Source organism: Hypomesus transpacificus, unplaced genomic scaffold, assembly GCF_021917145.1.
Source record: "Hypomesus transpacificus isolate Combined female unplaced genomic scaffold, fHypTra1 scaffold_192, whole genome shotgun sequence".
Taxonomy (NCBI): Eukaryota; Metazoa; Chordata; class Actinopteri; order Osmeriformes; family Osmeridae; genus Hypomesus; species Hypomesus transpacificus.
The window spans coordinates 146815-166677 of NW_025813738.1; the positions used below are offsets into that span (position 1 = coordinate 146815).

A 19863-nucleotide genomic window follows, 5' to 3' on the forward strand; every position below is an offset into this window, starting at 1 on the left:
TCCCGGAGCGTTTTGGTCGCCGAAAACAAGTTGATGCTGTTAGACATACCTAACAATCCAACGCGGGGACCTGTTTGTGCCTGTGTGTTGTTACAGGTTTATGACGCGGGCCGTTACACTGTCACTCATTTGTTACCGTGTTGTTGTCTTTGGTCGCATCCCCCCCTCTCCCCCACAGATGTGGCCCCCGAGACCCCCCCCAGCCGAGCACCCCAGGTGGTCCTGCATCCAGTCCTGTCAGAACCTGGGTAAGTAACACCAGAACCAGACTACCGGCTTTGTGGCTTTGGTTCGGCTGTGACTCTAGTCAGCGCCAGACTCCGCCCTCAGTCTCAGCACTTCCCCCTCTGATCGGACGGCTGGAACATCCGCCATTTGGAGCTTTTTCTCTGGTCCCATCCTCTCAGATCCAGTACAGAGCAGTGGTGTCAAAGGCTAGTGACATTGGGCCTGTCCTGGGAGTTCTAGACGTTTCCCTGCTCCAACACACCTGATTCAAGTGAATGGTCGTGGTCAAGCTTCTGCAGAGCTTGCTTCTGCAGAGGTTGATTCAGCGACCCATTCATTCGAATATCAAGTGTGTTGGAGCAGGGAAACATCTCGAGCATCCAGGACCGTGGGCCCTGACGACCAGGGTTGAAGATCACTGGTCTAGGGGAGCTTCACAGACAGATATCAGCTGTCAAGAATGACCCAAGTGTTGGGTCCCATCCTGGCTCCAGGGCCGATCAGCGGGGGGGCAGACTGCTTCCACTTGTCTGTTCTGCTCCGAGCGGATGATTCCGGCTCAGCCACGCGGCTGTGTCTCGCTCTTGGTCCAAAGGGTCACAGAGTTATTGGAGCAAAAGTATTTGGGCGACAATTTCAATGCGAAGGCAGACGAGACAAACGTGGAAGGGCTAATGTTAGCATGGCCGTGGCTTCACGCTACAGTTAGGATGCCAAGTGGATTTCGGTTGCTTCTTGAAAAACCGCCGCTGCGTAAAACGCGGGGACAAAGACGAGGGTGACGAGATGCCTTTGGACTGCTCTGTTAATTGGATTATGATCGCAATCTATCAGACACTGGAAGGCAAGGTAGCCTTCCTATTTATGATAAGGAATAATGATAAATAGGGTTTGAACAGATTGATCTCCACTGATTCTCCCCATCATGACACATGTACTGTAGGAGTGAATTATTTGTTCCCCCTCTCTTCACTTGTCTGCCTCTTTCTGGGCTGTGTGTTAACCTTCTCTTTTCCCTCTCTCTTCCCTTTTCTCCTATTTCCTCCCTCCCTCCCTCCCCCTCTTTTTATCAATGACCCCTCCTCCTCTCTCCTTCCTCTTTCCGCCTCTCTCCCTCCCACTCCTCCCCCTTCGTCTCTCTCTCTGCCTCTTGACAAATGTGAATACATTAGCGTGCTTATGAAGCTCACATTCCTATGATTTAATTAAAGCCAAGCAGTCGTCCTGTCCTCCGTGTCTCCGTGCGCTCCCCCAGCTGGCAGATCTCCCCCCAAACCCCACCCACCCACCCTCGTGGGCCTCGTCCCTGGGTTAATGAGAGGCACCGCCGGGCCCTCGGCTCCAGGCCGGAGCTTCTCATTAGGCTGAGAGGGGACTGTGATGGGGGCTCTGCTCCACAGGAGTCACCTGGCATCTCGTACACCGACCCGGCCGTGACCTGACACCGAGACACAGCACAGAGACCGAGAGGGAGAGGGAGGGAGGGAGGGAGGGAGAGAGGGAGGGACATTAGAGGAGGAAAGGGACCCAGAGAGAGAGAGAGAAGGAGAGAGAAGATAAAGGTTGTGATTTTGTGCCTGTTTGTGTGTGTGTGTGTGTGTGTGTGTGTGTGTGTGTATAAGACACACCACTGCTCATGATGCGAGAGAGGTCCAGAATACAGGCCATCTAGAGGGTGCTGTTCATGGCGTTCATCTGTCTACTTTTCAGAAATGTGGGGAACCCTTTACTCCAGATTGAAGTCGAACCGACGTCAGATGTGAGTTTAAACTTCCATTCATACTGTTTGTGTCTAATTGAAAGTCTACCTTTGACTCGTCGACATTTAAGAGAATCACTTTGAACCAGCCTGACCAATCAGGTTAGGATCCTACCGGATCGAGTGCACCTAAATCACATGATATTAAAAAGAAGGAAGACAGCTAAGGGTTAGGGTCAAGGTTATGTTGTTCTTCCTTTTACTGTTGTCCCAACCCCACACACCCCTCCTGTACGTTGGAGAACCCGAGCTGTGAACGAGTCATGCCATCCTCATCTGCGAAACACTGTGATCAACACCTCACTTATTGGTAGACCAATCCGAGTTCAACTCGAAGCCGATAACGTTTGGTGCCGTCGTTTCCAGAACGACGAGGGCAACGGCGAGGCGGAGGACTCGGGCGACGAGTTCGAGGAGATGAACCTGTCGCTGCTGTCGGCCCGGAACTTTCCGCGCAAGGCCAGCCAGACCAGCATCTTCCTGCAGGAGTGGGACATCCCCATCGAACAGCTGGAGATGGGCGAGCTGATTGGGAAGGGCCGCTTCGGCCAGGTGTTCCACGGGCGCTGGCACGGCGAGGTGGCCATCCGCCTCATCGACATCGAGCGGGACAACGAGGACCAGCTGAAGGCCTTCAAGCGGGAGGTGATGGCGTACCGCAACACGCGCCACGAGAACGTGGTGCTCTTCATGGGCGCCTGCATGAGTCCTCCTCACCTGGCCATCATCACCAGGTGAGCAAGACTTCCGGCCAAGCTAGACTTAGATATACCTGGGGTAAGAACCCAGCAAGACCCAGGGGATGGACCTAAATATATACCTGGGGTTAGAACCCAGCAAGACCCAGGGGATGGACCTAAATATATACCTGGGGTTAGAACCCAGCAAGACCCAGGGGATGGACCTAAATATATACCTGGGGTTAGAACCCAGAAAGACCCAGGGGATGGACCTAAATATATACCTGGGGTTAGAACCCAGCAAGACCCAGGGTATGGACCTAGATATATACCTGGGGTTAGAACCCAGCTAGACCCAGGGTATGGACCTAGATATATACATGGGGTTAGAACCCAGCTAGACCCAGGGTATGGACCTAGATATATACCTGGGGTTAGAACCCAGCCAGACCCAGGGTATGGACCTAGATATATACCTGGGGTTAGAACCCAGCTAGACCCAGGGGATGGACCTAAATATATACCTGGGGTTGGAACCCAGCTTGACCCAGGGGATGGACCTAGATATACAGTGCCCTCCAAAAGTATTGGAACAGTGAGGCCAATTCCTTTATTTTTGCTGTAGACTGAAAACATTTGGGCTTGACATCAAACGATGAATGTGAAACCAGAGATCAACGTTTCAGCTTTTATTTCCAGGTATTTACATCAGGATCTGATGCACAAATTAGAAAATATCACCTTTTTGTTCGAACCCACCCATTTGTCACGTGAGCAAAAGTATTGGAACATGTGACTGACAGGTGTGTTTTGTTGCCCAGGTGTGTCCTATTACATACATTATTCAATCAATAAATACCACTGAATGTCTACACTCAGGTTCAGATTGGGTAAGATAGGTTTTGTCTATGCAGACTGTATTCAGAGGTGAAAACAACATGAAAACCAGAGCGCTGTCTTTGGGTGAAAAACAAGCAATTGTGAGTCTTAGAGAAGATGGAAAATCAATCAGAGCCATTGCAGAAACATTGGCCATAGCCAGTACAACCATTTGGAATGTCCTGAAGAAGAAGAAAACTACTGGTGTACTAAGTAACAGACGTCGAACAGGTAGACCAAGGAAAACATCAGCAGTTGATGACAGAAACATTGTGAGAGCTGTAAAGAAAGACCCTAAAACAACTGTTAGTGAGATCAGCAACAACCTCCAGATGGCAGGAGTGAAGGTATCACTATCTACTGTTTGCAGAAGACTTCATGAACAAAAGTACAAGGGCTACACCAGAAGATGCAAACCACTCATTAGCAAGAAGAATAGGAAGGCCAGGCTGGAATTTGCCAAAAAGTACAGAGATGAACCTCAAAAATTCTGGGACAAAGTTTTATGGACTGATGAGACAAAGATTAACTTTTACCAAAGTGATGGAAAGGCTAAAGTTTGGAGAAAGAAAGGAACTGCTCATGATCCCAAACACACAAGCTCATCTGTGAAACACGGTGGAGGTAATGTCATGGCTTGGGCTTGCATGGCTTCTTCTGGGACGGGCTCATTAATCTTCATTGAGGATGTAACACATGATGGCAGCAGCAAAATGAACTCGGAAGTCTACAGAAACATTTTGTCTGCCAATTTAAGGAAAGATGCAACCAAACTGATTGGCAGAGCCTTCATCATGCAGCAAGATAACGACCCAAAACACACTGCCAAAACAACAAAGGAGTTCATCAGGGGCAAGAAATGGAAGGTATTAGACTGGCCAAGTCAATCTCCAGACTTAAACCCTATAGAGCATGCATTTTACCTGCTTAAGAGGAGACTGAAGGGAGGAACCCCACAAAACAAACAACAACTGAAAGAGGCTGCAGTGAAAGCCTGGGAAAGCATCAAAAAGGAAGAATGCAAAAGTTTGGTGACGTCAATGGGTCACAGACTTGCTGCAGTTATTGAAAGCAAAGGATTTGCAACTAAATATTAAGTCTTATTCACTTAAATATGTCTTAAGTATATCTGTTCCAATACTTTTGATCACATGACAAATGGGTGGATTCAAACAAAATGTGATATTTTCTTAGTTGTGCATCAGATCCTGATGTAAATACCTGGAAATAAAAGCTGAAACGTTGATCTCTGGTCTCACGTTCATTATTTGATGTCAAGCCCAAATGTTTTCAGTCTACAGCAAAAATAAAGGAATTCGCCTCACTGTTCCAATACTTTTGGAGGGCACTGTATCTGGGGATATGATCTACAAAGGCCTAACATATATACCTGGGGATATGATCCGCAAACACCTGAAGATAAAACCTAGGAATATACCTCGGTAGACATTGGAATGAAACCTGCAAATGCCGACTGTTGTTAAAGGACGTTTACAGACCTATTTAGGTAGAAGGATCTTTAAAGACCTAGAGATAGGTGCGTTGTGCATGTCACGATTGAACCCCACTTACTGGCGAGCAGATGGTCATCTTTTACACATCCAGCATGGAAACCCCATCCACCACTCTCATCCTCTGATCCATGGAAACCCATCCACCACCCTCATCCTCTGATCCATGGAAACCCCTTTACCACCCTCATCCTCTGATCTCAGGAGCATCGCCCCGCGCCGTGGGATTCGTCCTTGTGGCGTCTCCTTGGTTACCAAGCCTTTGTTGCCCCTAGGCCAAGCACACCTCTGTGTCTGAGTGGCGTCCTGCCGCGGGGGCAAGTCAGCTGGGTTCATTATAGATCACAGACAGCCTGACGCCCCCCCCCCCCCCCCCCCGACCCCTCCTCCCAGTCTAACCCCCCCCCCCCCCACCCCCTCCATCCTCCTTTCCCAGTCTGGGGAGGATGCCATGGACCTGTCAATGAAGGGGAAGCCTTTGAAAGTGGGGAGATGGAAGAGTTTGCTATGGTTCTACGGGTTCCCTCATTCTCTGTATAAATATTTGTGTGTGTGTGTATTCAGTAGGCTCCTTTTGCTGGCTGATTTGTAGTGAGCAATTTCAGATGCGCGTGCGTCCCCCGCAGAGCGTGTGTTATCTCGAGATCTGTGCTCGTCGGGTTGGGTTGAGATGCCGTCTGCTGTCAGATGCCACACCCCCCACAATGTCTTGTCTAGGATCGATGAGGATTCCTAGGATTTCTTCCTCTCTAGAAGGAACCCTCTCGAGCTGAGTACTCAGAAACACTGTAGACTGAGCTGAACGCGACAATGCTAAATAAACCTCTGAGAATCCCCAAAGTTAGTGCTTTAACAATTCCAATGTAAAATGGACCCGCGCGCCAAAGTTTAGCAGTTGAACACGTATCTAAATCCTCTTTCTCAGCTCGTTTTAAAGGCGTGATGCTCTGGACTCCCACACAGTTTCATTCTGCCGTGGCTGTTTGTTTGGATAACTCTTCAAAGCGTCTCAGAAGGCTCCTCCTCTGAAAACGATCAACAAAAAGTAATTTACAAAGGATAACTCATTTTATTTCCCGAGGGGAAACTTAGCACTTAAAAAGAAACCAAACATGCTCGACTTGATATTACTTCAGAAGTTGTGTAAGCGCTAGCGTAGGAGATAGTGGCTCTTAACTTTCTCCAGCAGCGAAACGACCTGTGTCATCGACAACAAAGGCGTGTGGGCTACCTGCGGAACTAGACACGGCGTTAACCCTCTGACAACGGGATGACACGTCGCTCGCGTCCTTGGCGGAGAAAGCAGGACTGCGAGGTCAAAGCACGGGCCTGTGCTTTGACTGTCACTGAAACCCAGTCAACGTAGCACTTCCCCAGCCAGCGTCGACACAGCAGATGGGCCTGAGGAAGGCCAGACTTGTCACCTCCCCTCCCCCCCAGCCCCCCCCCAACGTCAGCGCTATGTCGGATGGCGTGCTTCAGTCACAAAGTCCTCCGGCCTGTGTCGCTGAAGTGCTTCTTCTGATGCGACTTCGAGGGTGAACAGTGTTTCACGGAGAAAGACTTACTTTGGGTGAAAAGGAGGAGCATCTCTTTGTAAGATCATACTTTGGAAACCTGGATCATGGAAACAGTTGTGTGTTTATGTTATGCCCATGCTAATGAACAGGAAGTGGGATTCCTCCTTCAGAACGCGCATGAGAAACGGCGTGAAGTGTTCTCCTCAAGGACCCTGAGATGAAACGAACACGAGCAGAGTCTTATCAGAAAATCTTGAGTGCTGTTTTCACAAAAATCGGAATAAATGTCACCGCAATATCTGCCTTTATTATTGCTCAACGTCTGCCTGCTGCCTTTATTAATCCTGCTGGAGAACTGAATCCCTAGAATTAATCATTCATCGAGGCCCATTACCACAAATATAAACCAAATGAAAATAGCAATATTGAAGCTGATTTGAAAATAAATGGATGGTTTGTTTGGACCGTATTAGAGGAAATAATAATATAGATGTTTTTTTTGAGTTTTTCGTTTGGTCGTGAGTGGCTGGTGTATGGATTGATTTGCCAGAGAATCCCAGCATGGTGAAATCATTATCCTTTGCATCCACACAGTGTAGTGTAATTACTTCAGCCTTTCAAAGGTACGGAGGGTTTAGTGGGTTCTGGAAGGTTCAATTAGCGTATGATGAGGCAGAGTGCTGCTGCCTGGCTGTTCCTCCAGCCTGCCCTCTTCAGGTCTGAGGAGTGAGGCAGCGACAGCGCAGAGGCAGATTAAGTCATCGGCAGCATTGCGGCTTCGATGGCGGTGTACCTGGAGTGGTTCTCCGTGCGTCAGGCAGCATAGCGTCAGCTGGGAGCCGTGGGAGGCGCCGAAACATGGCCGCCGTCGCCATGGCGTCATGCACGGTGCAGGGCCTGACCGGCGGGGGCCCCACGGGTCAACGGGGAGTCGACAAGTCGACGCAGTCGGGGTTGAGAGCTGGCCCGAGGCGGGGGTCTGTCTGTTAGACCCCTGCTGGGAGAGAGAGACAGTGTGTGTGTGGGGGGGGGGGGGATAGTCATGAGGGGGGATAAGAGTGGGGGTGTTGAAAGTTCAATCGGTCACATAGTGCATGGAGATCCCTCGGAGATAAACTACTCATGTAGTCTGAATTTTTTTAAGGATACCTTCTTTTTGCCTGGCATGTTTGGAATAATCAAACACAAACCGCTAGAGCTGATGCTAACAAACCCGGTCTGTAAGCAAATCTCAGTGTGAAACGATTCTTCTTGCCAGTCACAACGAGAGACGATTCACGTCTCCCTCCTCCACCTTCGTGTCGTACTGTTAGTTGTTATGAGAACGGCACGGCCTTATGACGTCAATAAGAATGGGTAGGGAAGGGGAGATGGTGTCGGGGAGGTGGTGTGCTGGAGAGAAACTCATGTCGCCCTCCTCCCATCCAAGGTTAGGTAGATATGGTCGTGACCTGAGCTGGCGGGGAGCCTAGCTAACGCTAACCCTTCCCTCTCTCTCAGCCTGTGTAAAGGCCGGACCCTGTACTCAGTGGTGAGGGACGCCAAGGTGGTCCTAGACGTCAACAAGACTCGACAGATAGCACAGGAGATGGTCAAGGTAACACTCAAGATATGATATGCCTTAAAGAAATGTATGTTCTAAACTGATTTGGATCATTGCTGTCACGAACTGTCTGTGTACACGTATATATGTCAATGTGTGTGTGTGCTTGTATGTGTGTGTTTTTCTTTCTTTTTTTTCCCCAGGGGATGGGCTATCTCCATGCAAAGGGGATCTTACACAAGGACATGAAGTCCAAGAATGTCTTCTACGACAACGGCAAAGTGGTCATCACTGATTTTGGACTCTTCACCATATCTGGGGTTCTACAGGCGGGAAGGTGGGTGTGGTCCTGGATATGCTTGTTCTGGATTGGCCTGTCACGGGGTTGTTGAGATGACGGTTCAAATGAAGGATCTGTAAGAGTTTGAATTGGAACTGACCTTGCTACTAGTGTTACCCAAACCCCTCCCACCCTCCACCCTGGGTACAGAGAGAAAAAAGCAGAATACAGCTATACTTTTTCTGCCTTCCAAAAGTTATTTTTCTACTGCTACTTGACAAGAAAATAATAACAACATTTGTTGGTCAAAATCCGTATTTGTTTCTATCCTACACCAAGTGCCCTCTGTTTGCTATTTCAGAGATGAAGGAATTGGTTAGTAGTACATAATGAGACATTGCTCTGTTTCTGTATGTACTGCTGTGCGTGAGGTAAATTATCTTTTTAACTACAATACGTTTAATTACGTTTCTGGAAAGAGAGTGTGAAAGAACTGTTGGCATCATTAGTGACTTCTCCTGTTGTGACAGTCAGTTTTATTGCAGTTATTAACGTGGCTCATTGGTCTGCATTAGGCATAAAATTATATGGATCGGTGGTAATCTCAGTTTAATTTGTCTCTGAGAGAGTGATTAAAATCTATCTTTGCCAACGCACAGCAGAAACCTGACTGCTCCTGAAATGTCATCCGTCAAAAATGTTGACCCCCTGAGGAACTCAAATCAATCTTCAGATTCAAGTGTATATATAAACCAGCCTCTCATCTTACTGCGAAAAAGCTCTGCTTTGGAAAAAGACCCTAAAGAGGGTTTTTTTTTTCTGGATTTTGATTGACTTGCTGTGTGAAAAAACAAATACTGTAGTTGAGTCATCACTTATTTGATGTAATGGTTTTATTTTAATCTGTCACATCAATTAATATCCCTCAGATAAGAGATTGCTTTCAGATAACGAGGCCAATGGAATTAGCCCACTCATGCTTTGCAGTAATTAGTGTAATGATAGGCTTTGGTGATTATACGGAGTTAGTGTTTGGTTTAGTATGTCAGTGTGCTTTTTTTTTTTACAGAATTTACTGTGTTTTGTTTGTTGAGTCTGTAGGGATTACAGGGGTGGGGGGCCTCAAATTGCTTTCTTACAATTAAGGCAAAGTGTTTTATTGTAATTGTATTTACATAATATGGAATTTAGCTCAATGGTCTTCAGCCCTGGTCCTCAGAATTACAGTCCCCTGTACCTCAGGGCCCACTGTCCACCATGTTCTAGATGTATACCCTGCCCCAACACACCTGATTCAAATGAATTGGTCGTTATCTAGTTAGACAGAAGCCTGTTAACGACCATTCATTTGAATCAGGTGTGTTGGAGCAGGGAAACATCTAAAACGTGCAGGACAGGGGGTCCCTGACGACCAGGGTTGAAGACCTCTGGATTACAGAATGCAGATCGGTCTCGGTCAGTACTGCAGGTTCACCTGACACAGAGAACCATCATTGACTCTCTCCCAAGTTTCATCTTCACCCAAAGCTGGCTGTTACACATGCCAAAGAGCTAACTGCATAATGGCATTCTGAGTTCCAACGATACCGTCTCATTTGTGTTTCCAGTGGCGATAATAACACCTTCTGTCTCGCTCATCTGCCAGCTTGTCACCTCTCAACACTTGAAAGTAGTATATCTGTCGTTTCAAAAAATACGAAATAAATTCTCAGTGAAGTCATGGTGAAACAATGTATTCTCATGTCACTGGCATTACACCGTTTGATAACTTGTTGCTCTTCTCGTTGTTGTTGTTAGAGAAGGGAGGAGTTGTTTTTTAAGTCATTCTCCATTACCAGCAGGTGGGCCTAGTGAAGTTGAGTGCCAAAATACATTTCCTGGAACACTGCGTACAAACAAATGAGATGTTGGCTTGTTTATGGGTTTTCTTTTTGGGGGGGAGGCTCTGCCTAAATGTTTTCATTGGCAGCCAAGACAGCTAATCAAAAGCTCTGACAGAATGACATGACAAACATTTACTTGTCTCGTTTGCAGAGGAACATTATGTTGGAGGGGTATACAGGAAGAGCATCAAAGGTAATTACCAGGAAATGCCAAACTTTGACAACGCTCAGAGTGGCGTCCATCTCCCGTTGCCAAGGCTGAGGGGGGGTGCTGGGGGATTTGGTGGATATGCCAACCACTCACCGCTGGATGTGGCATGGTAGTAGAAAACATAACAACATCATCCTAACAACGTGTACAGTTAGAAGAACCTTTTATCCAAAGTGACATACCAGGGGGGGTTTGAACCTGCAACTTCTTGATCTGCAGTCATATCAGGGCTACCAAGTTTCAACGAAAGTTCAGAGGGAGATTAATTGGTTTGGGGCAGGTACGTTAAACTTAAAAACGCCTATGTGTCTATAATCAGCACAAGGGCCTTTGTTGCATGTTAAGGATAATACAATCATTTTGTTGTAGTTACAATGATATATTGGGGGCAAGGACGTAGGTTTGATTTCAGCTTTGATAGGAACATCAATAGTTAAGCGTGGGTGAGCAATCTTTCTTTGCATTCATTTGGCCAATTTGAGCACAGCATAGACAGCATTCAGCTCACAGTAGCTCCTTCAAACCGGCAACCTTCTGATTACCAGCCCGAATCCCTAACCGCTCAGCCACCTGACTCCCGACTGGTTGATATGCGTGAGTGTCACAGTCAAAACATGAGACTCATGCCAGTTGTGGTCCCCTGAGCTGCACCCTGAGCCACACCCATCACATCAGGAACCAAAGCAAGGCATTCATCCATTCCCAACGTTCAACAAAACAACTCTTCAGGCCATAATTGCGAAACCGTACCCAGACTGGTTTGTTCGAGTCGAAGATGAGTGTGATAGAGAACCAAAAGGCACGTCGAATCGACACAGCGCTGCATGTCTATTAGGGTGGCCTCCCCTGATTGCAGTCAATGGTGGACAACCCGTCAACGTACGGTACACACGTGTCACGGTGTTGGAATTGCTGCAAACTGATAAACCCAACACTCTTCATGCCATGCCCACCATGCTGGTAGCAAGCCCAGTAGAACACCCAGGGTGTGTTGAGAGGCGTTTGAACATTTCTGGATTGGGAAAGGGGGGGGGGGGGGGGGGGGGGGGGGCGAGAGAGAGGCTGAGTCATCAGAAATTCGAAATTCAAATCGATGCTCGATTGCGTCCAGAATATTTCCGGGTTTTACACGTAGATGCCTTGACTCAAGGGCTTTTTTTTCCAACGCAGCATCCACCTTAGCAACCGAGAGTATGAATCGCAACTGTAAAATGTGTTCATGGACTTTGCTCCATCTAAGAAGTCTACAGCACTCCTGTAAGCTGCTATACTGTATATTCGAATGAAATGTTACAGTGGGCATTTATAACGCTGTTAATAGCAATATGAACATAGTCATAGGTACTGGTCCAATAACTAAACAGGAATCCTTCCAAAGGTCCCTTTTCGAATAAACGTAGCGAGGACCGGATGTTTTTTGGGGGGAGAGCAGACACACCGTCTGTAAATCCAACTGTTGTGCTTTCCCTCCGCAGCAGACGGGAGGACAAGCTGAGGATCCCCAGTGGCTGGCTCTGTCACCTGGCTCCGGAGATCATCGGACAGCTCTCCCCCGAAACCGAGGAGGACCAGCTCCCCTTCTCCAAACAGTCCGACGTCTTTGCGTTTGGGTGAGTGCCCTTTTTTTTTTGCTCTTTTTTTTCTTTCTTCCTCGTCCTCCTGAGCTCGCTGAGCTCCTGAGCTATTTTCATGCCCCACGCCCCAGCCCTCGACATAGCAGCTATGAGCGTCGTCCGGTCAGAGTGACGCGCGCGCCCAACACGTGAGAGCTTCCACGTCGTCCCGTGCCGTACGCTGACCCTTTCAGAGTGCTCTGAACATCGTTATTTCCCGACGACCTGCGGATTTCACGTGGAGGATGTTCCGCTCGGATCCGACTCGTTTCGGAATGCTCGGTAGTAATAGCCCTTCTCTGTGGGATCCCTGCAGGACCATCTGGTACGAACTGCACGCACGCGAGTGGCCTTACAAGAACCAGCCTGCTGAGGTGATCTTGTGGCAGGTGGGCAGCGGGATGAGGCCCAATCTCACCCAGATTGGCATGGGCAAAGAGATATCGGTAAGTGCTCTCTAAACGTTTTTTTTTTGTTGTGGTGTGGTCGCCGTCTTTAGTCATTAGTGGGTTTCCCCCCCCCCCCCGAAGACGCTCTCTTCGTTTTTTTTGTTCCCCTGGGTCTCTGACGTGGCTGCTGTCTGTGCTTCCCCAGGACATCTTGTTATTCTGCTGGGCCTTCGAACAAGAGGAGAGGCCGAGTTTCTCCAAGCTGGTGGAGCTGCTGGAAAAGTTGCCCAAAAGAAACCGTCGCCTCTCACACCCGGGGCACTTCTGGAAGTCAGCTGAGTATGTCAAATGAGCTAGGGACAACACAACCACCACTACCCATGACTCGAACAACTCCTTAAGAGTCCTAGAGCCAATCAAACTGCCTCAGACTGTCTTGAGTTTGTGGAATGTCCGCATGTGTGTGTCAGAAACGGTTTGGTTTCTTAAATTCCCTTCAATCTAGAGGTTTCCGCCTCCTTCTGAACTCGCATCTTCTTTGGTTTATGATTTAATGATGTGGAAGATATATTTTGTTGGTTTCCTTTAAACTGACTGTTCTTTTTATAGTTTCTTCCCTGTATTTATTTGTGTTCCACGTTTTGTTATGACACTGTGTCATGGTTTACGTCATTGTGAACTGAAAGAATGCATTTTTGAGAACAAACCGCTGTCGCTTTCGTGTTCCTTTCCTTTGGTGAAAAATACTGAATGAATGTCAATCTTTTACGAATTGTCAATTGTGTATTTTCAAACCATTGTCTTGCCATTTCTCATGTCTGTCTGCCGTAACAGTCGTCTGTTACCTCACGGTGTCTCATGCGTGAATGTTCATGGATGTTTGCCTCTGAGCTTTTATCTTAAAGTAAAACATTATTATATACCGTTGAATGTGAAAAACCTGCCGTTCTGCTAGTTTGGATGGTAGGATAAGTACCTTGGTAGGAGACTGTTCTCCGATCGGCCTGTTGCTTTGATTATTGCCTGTGAACAGTAGTGAGACGTTTTCGCTACGGCGCAGCAAACAGCTGTTGACTCATCACTCTTGACTCACTGGGACATTTTCACTACAAAGTGAAAATGTTGACCCTTGAATTGTATCTTGTTACAAACTTGCTAGCTAATCGCACTGGAGAGAAGCTGTGACTGAGCCCTTGGAGAAACTAGCATTTAATGTTTCAGAGGTCAGTGTTGGAATAGACATATTCAGCTCTGATTGTACATTCGTTGATAGCATAATGCACATAACCATTTGTCAACCCACCTATTACAAAGCACTTTCCTCTCAGACACAATGACAGAAGTACATCCAGTGGTGAACACTGAAGCTACATGACATTGACGGGACCATTAGGAAATCATTTATCGTCCTGATTGATTTAGCGGCGATAACTGAATTTGAAGTGATTTGCGGAGGAAGTTGGAATCAATATTGACATTGTCAGAGTTTCCAAATCCATAATGCTAATTGTTTGCCTCTCTGGCGCGCGGTCAAGGTAGTGAACCTTGTAACTTCCCTTTTTCCTTTTCCACATCCGACATATCAATGCACCGACCATAGCTGTGTTTTGTATTTCACATCTATTTCAAAATCACTGTCCGTGTGTGGAACATAGGAAGACTGAGGCGTGCCACAGTGGGGACACGTGTCAGGGTAGGGGCTGTATACTGCTTTTCAATCTTTACAAACAAGTCTCGCAGACACAGACCGTTCAATTGTGTAAAGAGCCATTTCTACGTCATTCTACACGCAGCTACTGGTGTTGGAAATGCATACAAACAATTTGCTGCTGTTTTTTGGAGTACATCTGTCTATTTTGGAATTGCTGGAATTCATATTTGTACTGTTGATAACTTTTAAGTGCATGAGATGGACCAGAAAGATATATTCTTGTTGTTATGAATAATGGGACCCTTCAGCGCGATATCTCCCCACGTGATCACTCTGTTGTACTGTAAATAACACCAACACATGAAATGGTAACAGCTGAAGTTTTATCACAGTTCTACTGCAAGCTTTGTAAAAAAAAAAATGTTTTAAAAAGCGATGTTTAAGAGAATGATTGCTATATTATATTTATACAGTATAATGACCCTATTGTGAAAGGAACTAGCAACATGCGCATTTCCTGGAAAACAGAGTAAAACACAAACATGAGAGACATTTAGTGCCAAGTGTACATACCAGATTGTAGACCTTGTTTTATCGACTTTTGCCGTAATTCAATATTTCATGTGAACTTTGACCTCTTTTTTATGTACGAATTGTGTTGTGCCCTTGTCGTATTTTTTGTTGGTTTCACTTTCATTTCTTCATTTTTCCTTCTGATATTGAATACGCATTGATACTGTGTTTCTTTTTTCTGATTGAGTCCCTGTATTGTAGAGTATAGTTCCAAACAGCTTGTATTAAATGATGCCTTATGGTTCATGGCTTAGAGACTGGTAGACTTGATCACAAGCTCTTTATTGCACTCATGTATGACAATAAAAGATGTTTTCATTTTGGACTTTTTTCGTTTGTTTTTGGTCATCTTTTATCTTGCCTTTTCCATGTTTCACGTTTCTTTAAACAACAACAAAAACACAGACTCAAACCGAACTCAAAGTCACGACGCATTACCCGCGTACCACCAAATGTGCATAGATAATGAAATCCAAATATGACAATGCAAATATGAATAGGGTCCGAGAATAACGACTTAATATTACGACATAAATACGACTTTGAACAGAAACGATATCCTGAGACATACGAAGACTCCACCCTCGGCCCAATTCCAGGATGATGGCTTATAGTGAGGGTCCTGCGTGCTTATCCAAACATTTACATTGTCTAGCGAGAAGACCCCCTCGTTGATATCCTCCTAAGATGTTACTGGCAGCGATGGAAAGCTGGTCAGCTCTGTGTGTCTCCAGGCTTTTCAGGGACAGAAACAGAGGGCTGGGACTTTTTTTCATCCATAGATTTACTTTAATGACCACCAGTTAGATCCCCGTCTCCTCTCTGACCACGCTTGGCCCTCCTCCCCCTGAGACACAGGTAGACTGAGAGCACAGGAGAACAGGTCGCGGCTAAGCTGTGCCGTCGCATAATTGTTCCAAGAACACATTCCCCCGAGAGACAGCAGGCTGGCTGCTATCCACAGCTGGTCTGAATGGCAGCCTCTGTAGGTATATATATACCGTATATATGTATTTATTTTTGTCTGTGTGTGTGGCCAGCTTGGCTTCCACCAAGTAGACGTCAGACCAGGGACCCAGAGGCTGGGGGAAGAGAGATGAGAGAGGAGGAGGGGTGGAGGAGGAAGGATGAGTGGACAAGCAGAGGGGAGGAGAGGTGGAGGGGCGGAGGAGGAGGGGAGGGAGGGAGAGAACAGCAGTGTTCCACAGCTACCATTGAGTTCATCTTGACCTGCAGCTGCAGTTCATCCCCCCTCCACCCCACCCCCCCCCCAGTAGAGAATCAGGACTTCCCTGAGAGCTCCAACCCAGCTGAGACCAACACCAGAAGTAGAGTCCAAACACTCAATGTGTCACCCATGTGGTGATAGTATTTGCATATTCCATAGGAGAAAATGAGCTATGGTTACGCAGTACACATTGGCCTTCGGTGCTCCAGAGTCATGACAGAACCAGGGTCGGCTTCTCTAATGACTTCTAATTGAATTCTAGTCACATAATTAGTCCCAGTGTCTCTGTGTTTCGAAGCATACGTTACAGTAAACAGCTCACGTTTTTTTCCTGTACGTAGAACACATGATCATCATTCCCCTGTAAATACCCTCAATAGTATGGCGCTCATGAGAGGACACGGGTCCTGAGAGGCCTGTCATTGGTGACATCATATCCTGCTAACCAGCGATTCATTTGCAGGTCCATCAAGGGCATAGGACCTCCAACAATCTAAAGTCTATGGAACCAAGGCAACCTTATAGGAGAAGATCCAATTATGGTGTCCTTCTATTAAAGTACTTGGCACACACACAATGTCAAAAATATCAAATAACCTAAAAGTGGATCAAACTTGAATTTCTTTCCGTTGTTTTTTTCTGTGCATTTTCTTTCTTCCTCCACATGACCTTCTGTTGAAACTTCTAGATGTTTCTGTGATATGTTTTCTCTCCTCCTCCCATTTCTCTTCAGTTCTATCCATCCTTACGTTGTCTTACTGTGTGTGAGCTCAACGCAGACCCACCAAAGGCTGCAGGTAAACACATTTCATTTCTAAATCCTGTCCTGCTTGTTCCGGTGGAACAAGGTCAATGTCATCACAGGGAAAGAGCAAGCGCTCGACACGCACCACGTGTAAACCCCCCCAGCTTAAGTCAGTCAAACCCCCTTTTGCCTTAAAGTGTGGCGTTAGATACGTTATTGTACTGCTACCAGGTTTAATGCAGAGGTTTGACAATAGGAGCAGGACAATGAGTCATTTACGTTTTTCTATAGCTTCAGAAGCGGCCAATTGAGCATCACAAATGAGCTGGAGGCCTCAAAGGCTTGGAAGTTCTTTCTTCACTCGAACACACCCACGCATTTGACTTATCTCCAGACGTTCTCCCATTCCGAGGCACTGGAAGGCAAAGTGTGGAGCAGGGAGGCCGAAAGACAAGAGAGAGGAGTCTGGAGAGATCATCGCTTGCCGAACGCCACTCTGTCAGCTGAAGATTCCTAAAAGGGTCTCCCTGAAGCCAGGAGCTGCTCTCATTCATGTGACGAGGTGTCGGGATGCCTCTGGGGTTTCCCCCACACACTTGTCCCAGAACACCTGTGTGCTTTCTGGAGCATCCCGAACGTCTGGCCACCATCCTCAGGCAGGGAAGGAAGAGAGAGATGTTCACGTCCGCCGCTGTCTTCCATCTCAAACCTGCGCTTCCCTCCGTCGCGGTGCCCTCCCGTTTGTCCACCGGGGACCCGACGTCACAGCATCATCGCGTGTTTGTTTGGGCATCGGGGGCGAATTCGAGAGGAAGGACTGGTTAGCAAGCGGAGTAGCTTCCCCTCTGAACTGTATAATCCTAAAATAATGTAATGTAATCCAGAGAGGACGTGACGGGGTCTACCCCTCCAGCACGCCCTGCATTCCTCCATCTGTCAGCTGGAGGACCACTGTTCCAGGCCCGGCGCCCAGATTACCCATGTCCATGCAGATCCGTCTGACACTAAGCTGCATTCTCCGAACAGACAGCAAACATCGTAACAGTAGAACTTGCACTAAGAACTCGGCGAGATGTTTTAGCAGGCACTAGATGTTCCCCTGATCCAAAGCGGATAATTAATTCAACGTCTCTTTTTATAATTCTGTAATTATAACCCAGTCACGCTGTCCCACAGGGAGCTTCTGCGTGTGTGTGTTTTTTGGGTGTTTTTTCTTTTCCCGTGCTTGTGTGTATCTGTGCCTGCGTTTGCTCTGGTTTGGTTGTGCGTTTGCGTTGGTTAGGACTCTCCGCAGTTTGCCTCGTGAGGCAGGGCTGTGCGCTAACACACACACTGATCTGATGCTGTCTCTGTTCCCCCTCTCCTCTCCTCCCCCCCCCCCCCCCAACCCACCCTCCCCTCTCCGTCTCCAGGCTATGAACGAGCCCCCGTGGGACCTGGGTCTGTGCGTGATGCTCGTCCCCTCTGCTCCAGCACCAGGAGCTGCGCTGTCCCTGCCTCTTCCTCTGCCCTGCTCCTCCCCCTCGAACCCAAACCCTCTCTCCCTCTCTCCCTCTCTCTCTCTCTCTCCCTCTCTCCCTCCCTCTCTCCCTCCCTCTCTCCCTCCCTCTCTCCCTCTCTCTCTCTCTCTCTCTCTCTCTCTCTCTCTCTCTCTCTCTCTCTCTCTCTCTCTCTCTCTCTCTCTCTCTCCTTCCCTCCCTCCCTCCCTCCCTCCCTCCCTCTCTCCCTCTCTCTCTCTCTCCCTCCCTCCCTCCTGCTGGAGTCCTATCACTGTGTCTCTCCTGGGGAGGCATCGAGGTCTCCCCAGGGGGGGGGGGGGTGAGGGCTGAGGTCAGGACAGACTCCAGAGACGATGCCTTTTCTCCACTCTATGCCTGAAACGTTTCCTGCCACGACATCCCGAACCGTTCATCCGATGGCATTTTTGCTCTCGTTCACCCTTCCCGGCTCGTTCCACCCGGCGCACTTTAGAGGTCCGAAGGTGCTGACGTCGGATGACGTGGACTTGCAGACGATTGTTTGTCGATTGGAGGAGCGTCTGCAGACAGTCAAGAGTGTCTCCTTCTCATCTCTCCATCTCATCTCTCCACTCTCCAGTCCTCCATCTCAACATCTCTTCATCTCTCCATCTCATCTCTCCAGTCCTCCATCTCAACATCTCTTCATCTCTCCATCTCATCTCTCCACTCTCCAGTCCTCCATCTCAACATCTCTTCATCTCTCCATCTCATCTCCACATCCCCGGGACTGTTTGTCCATTCGAAGCTGTGGAAGGAAGCGGGAAATACAATCCTTGCTGCCTTTTTCCTGTTGACGCTTGTTTAAATAACTGAGGACGCGGCCGCTAAAATGTAATTGTCTTCGTAAAAAGGAGGGAGGGGGGGGACAGAAACCCTTCACCCCCCGCAGTGAGCTGTCAATCACCAGTAGCTGCTTTGGATAGGCACTGTGCTGTGTGGGCAGCTCATGTGTGTGCACGCGCGATAGAGTTTACAAAAGAGTTCTTCTCTCCACTTCCTATCCTGGAAGCATTTTCCCATCAACTCCCTCGGTTCGGTCAAACACACTGTGGCTAACCCTCTGCTGTTTTGTGTGTGTGTGCGTGTGTGTGTGTGTGTGTGGGGGGGGGGGCTGGACAGAAGGCATCCTATTTCAGCAAGGACGTGTGACTCACCTGTTTCAATCCCCATCTGTACAGTAATTGCATGTTGATGTGAACGGATGCACAATAGGGCGGGCCTTCGAATAAGTCAAGGGTCCAACAATTTAGCCATCCAATCAGCCGTGGTGCAGCGATAGACGACCACATTTCCCGAGCTGAATCCAATGAACAAATGATGGTTCCCCGAGCAAACAGCCTGCAGGTGCATCTGTGCCCCTGCCTGAATAGTGGAACATCCCAATGATCCTATTCCTGCAGTGCCATGCAGAGTCGACACCATGATGGACAGACAGAACCGAGGTTAGGGCACCTATTTGTACAACTTCTGTGTGCAAATGTGAGAATACAGCTGGTGGGGCAGAACTAATTGGGCTCTGTGTGTGTGTGCGCGCATGATTCATTGAACATTCCCCCACAAAAGGAGACACAATGACAGTTTCTCCATCGCCATGAGAGAGGGGTGTGGGGGTGCTGAACGTGTGGCGTCTGAGACCCCCTCATTGGGTTG

General features: G+C 47.8%; 1 protein-coding gene across 1 annotated transcript in view; it reads left to right on the top strand.

The window, feature by feature from the left end:
* Positions 1-14956, top strand: part of ksr2 (kinase suppressor of ras 2) — a 52023-nt gene extending 37067 nt beyond the window's left edge. Inside the window, exons 14-21 of the mRNA XM_047051999.1 lie at positions 179-248; positions 1939-1987; positions 2354-2721; positions 8078-8174; positions 8324-8457; positions 11970-12104; positions 12424-12553; positions 12702-14956. Of these exons, the coding sequence (XP_046907955.1) occupies positions 179-248; positions 1939-1987; positions 2354-2721; positions 8078-8174; positions 8324-8457; positions 11970-12104; positions 12424-12553; positions 12702-12848 (1130 nt within the window). The 3' untranslated portion in view covers positions 12849-14956. The remainder of the gene's footprint in view (positions 1-178; positions 249-1938; positions 1988-2353; positions 2722-8077; positions 8175-8323; positions 8458-11969; positions 12105-12423; positions 12554-12701) is intronic.
* Positions 14957-19863: the final 4907 nt, after the last annotated feature.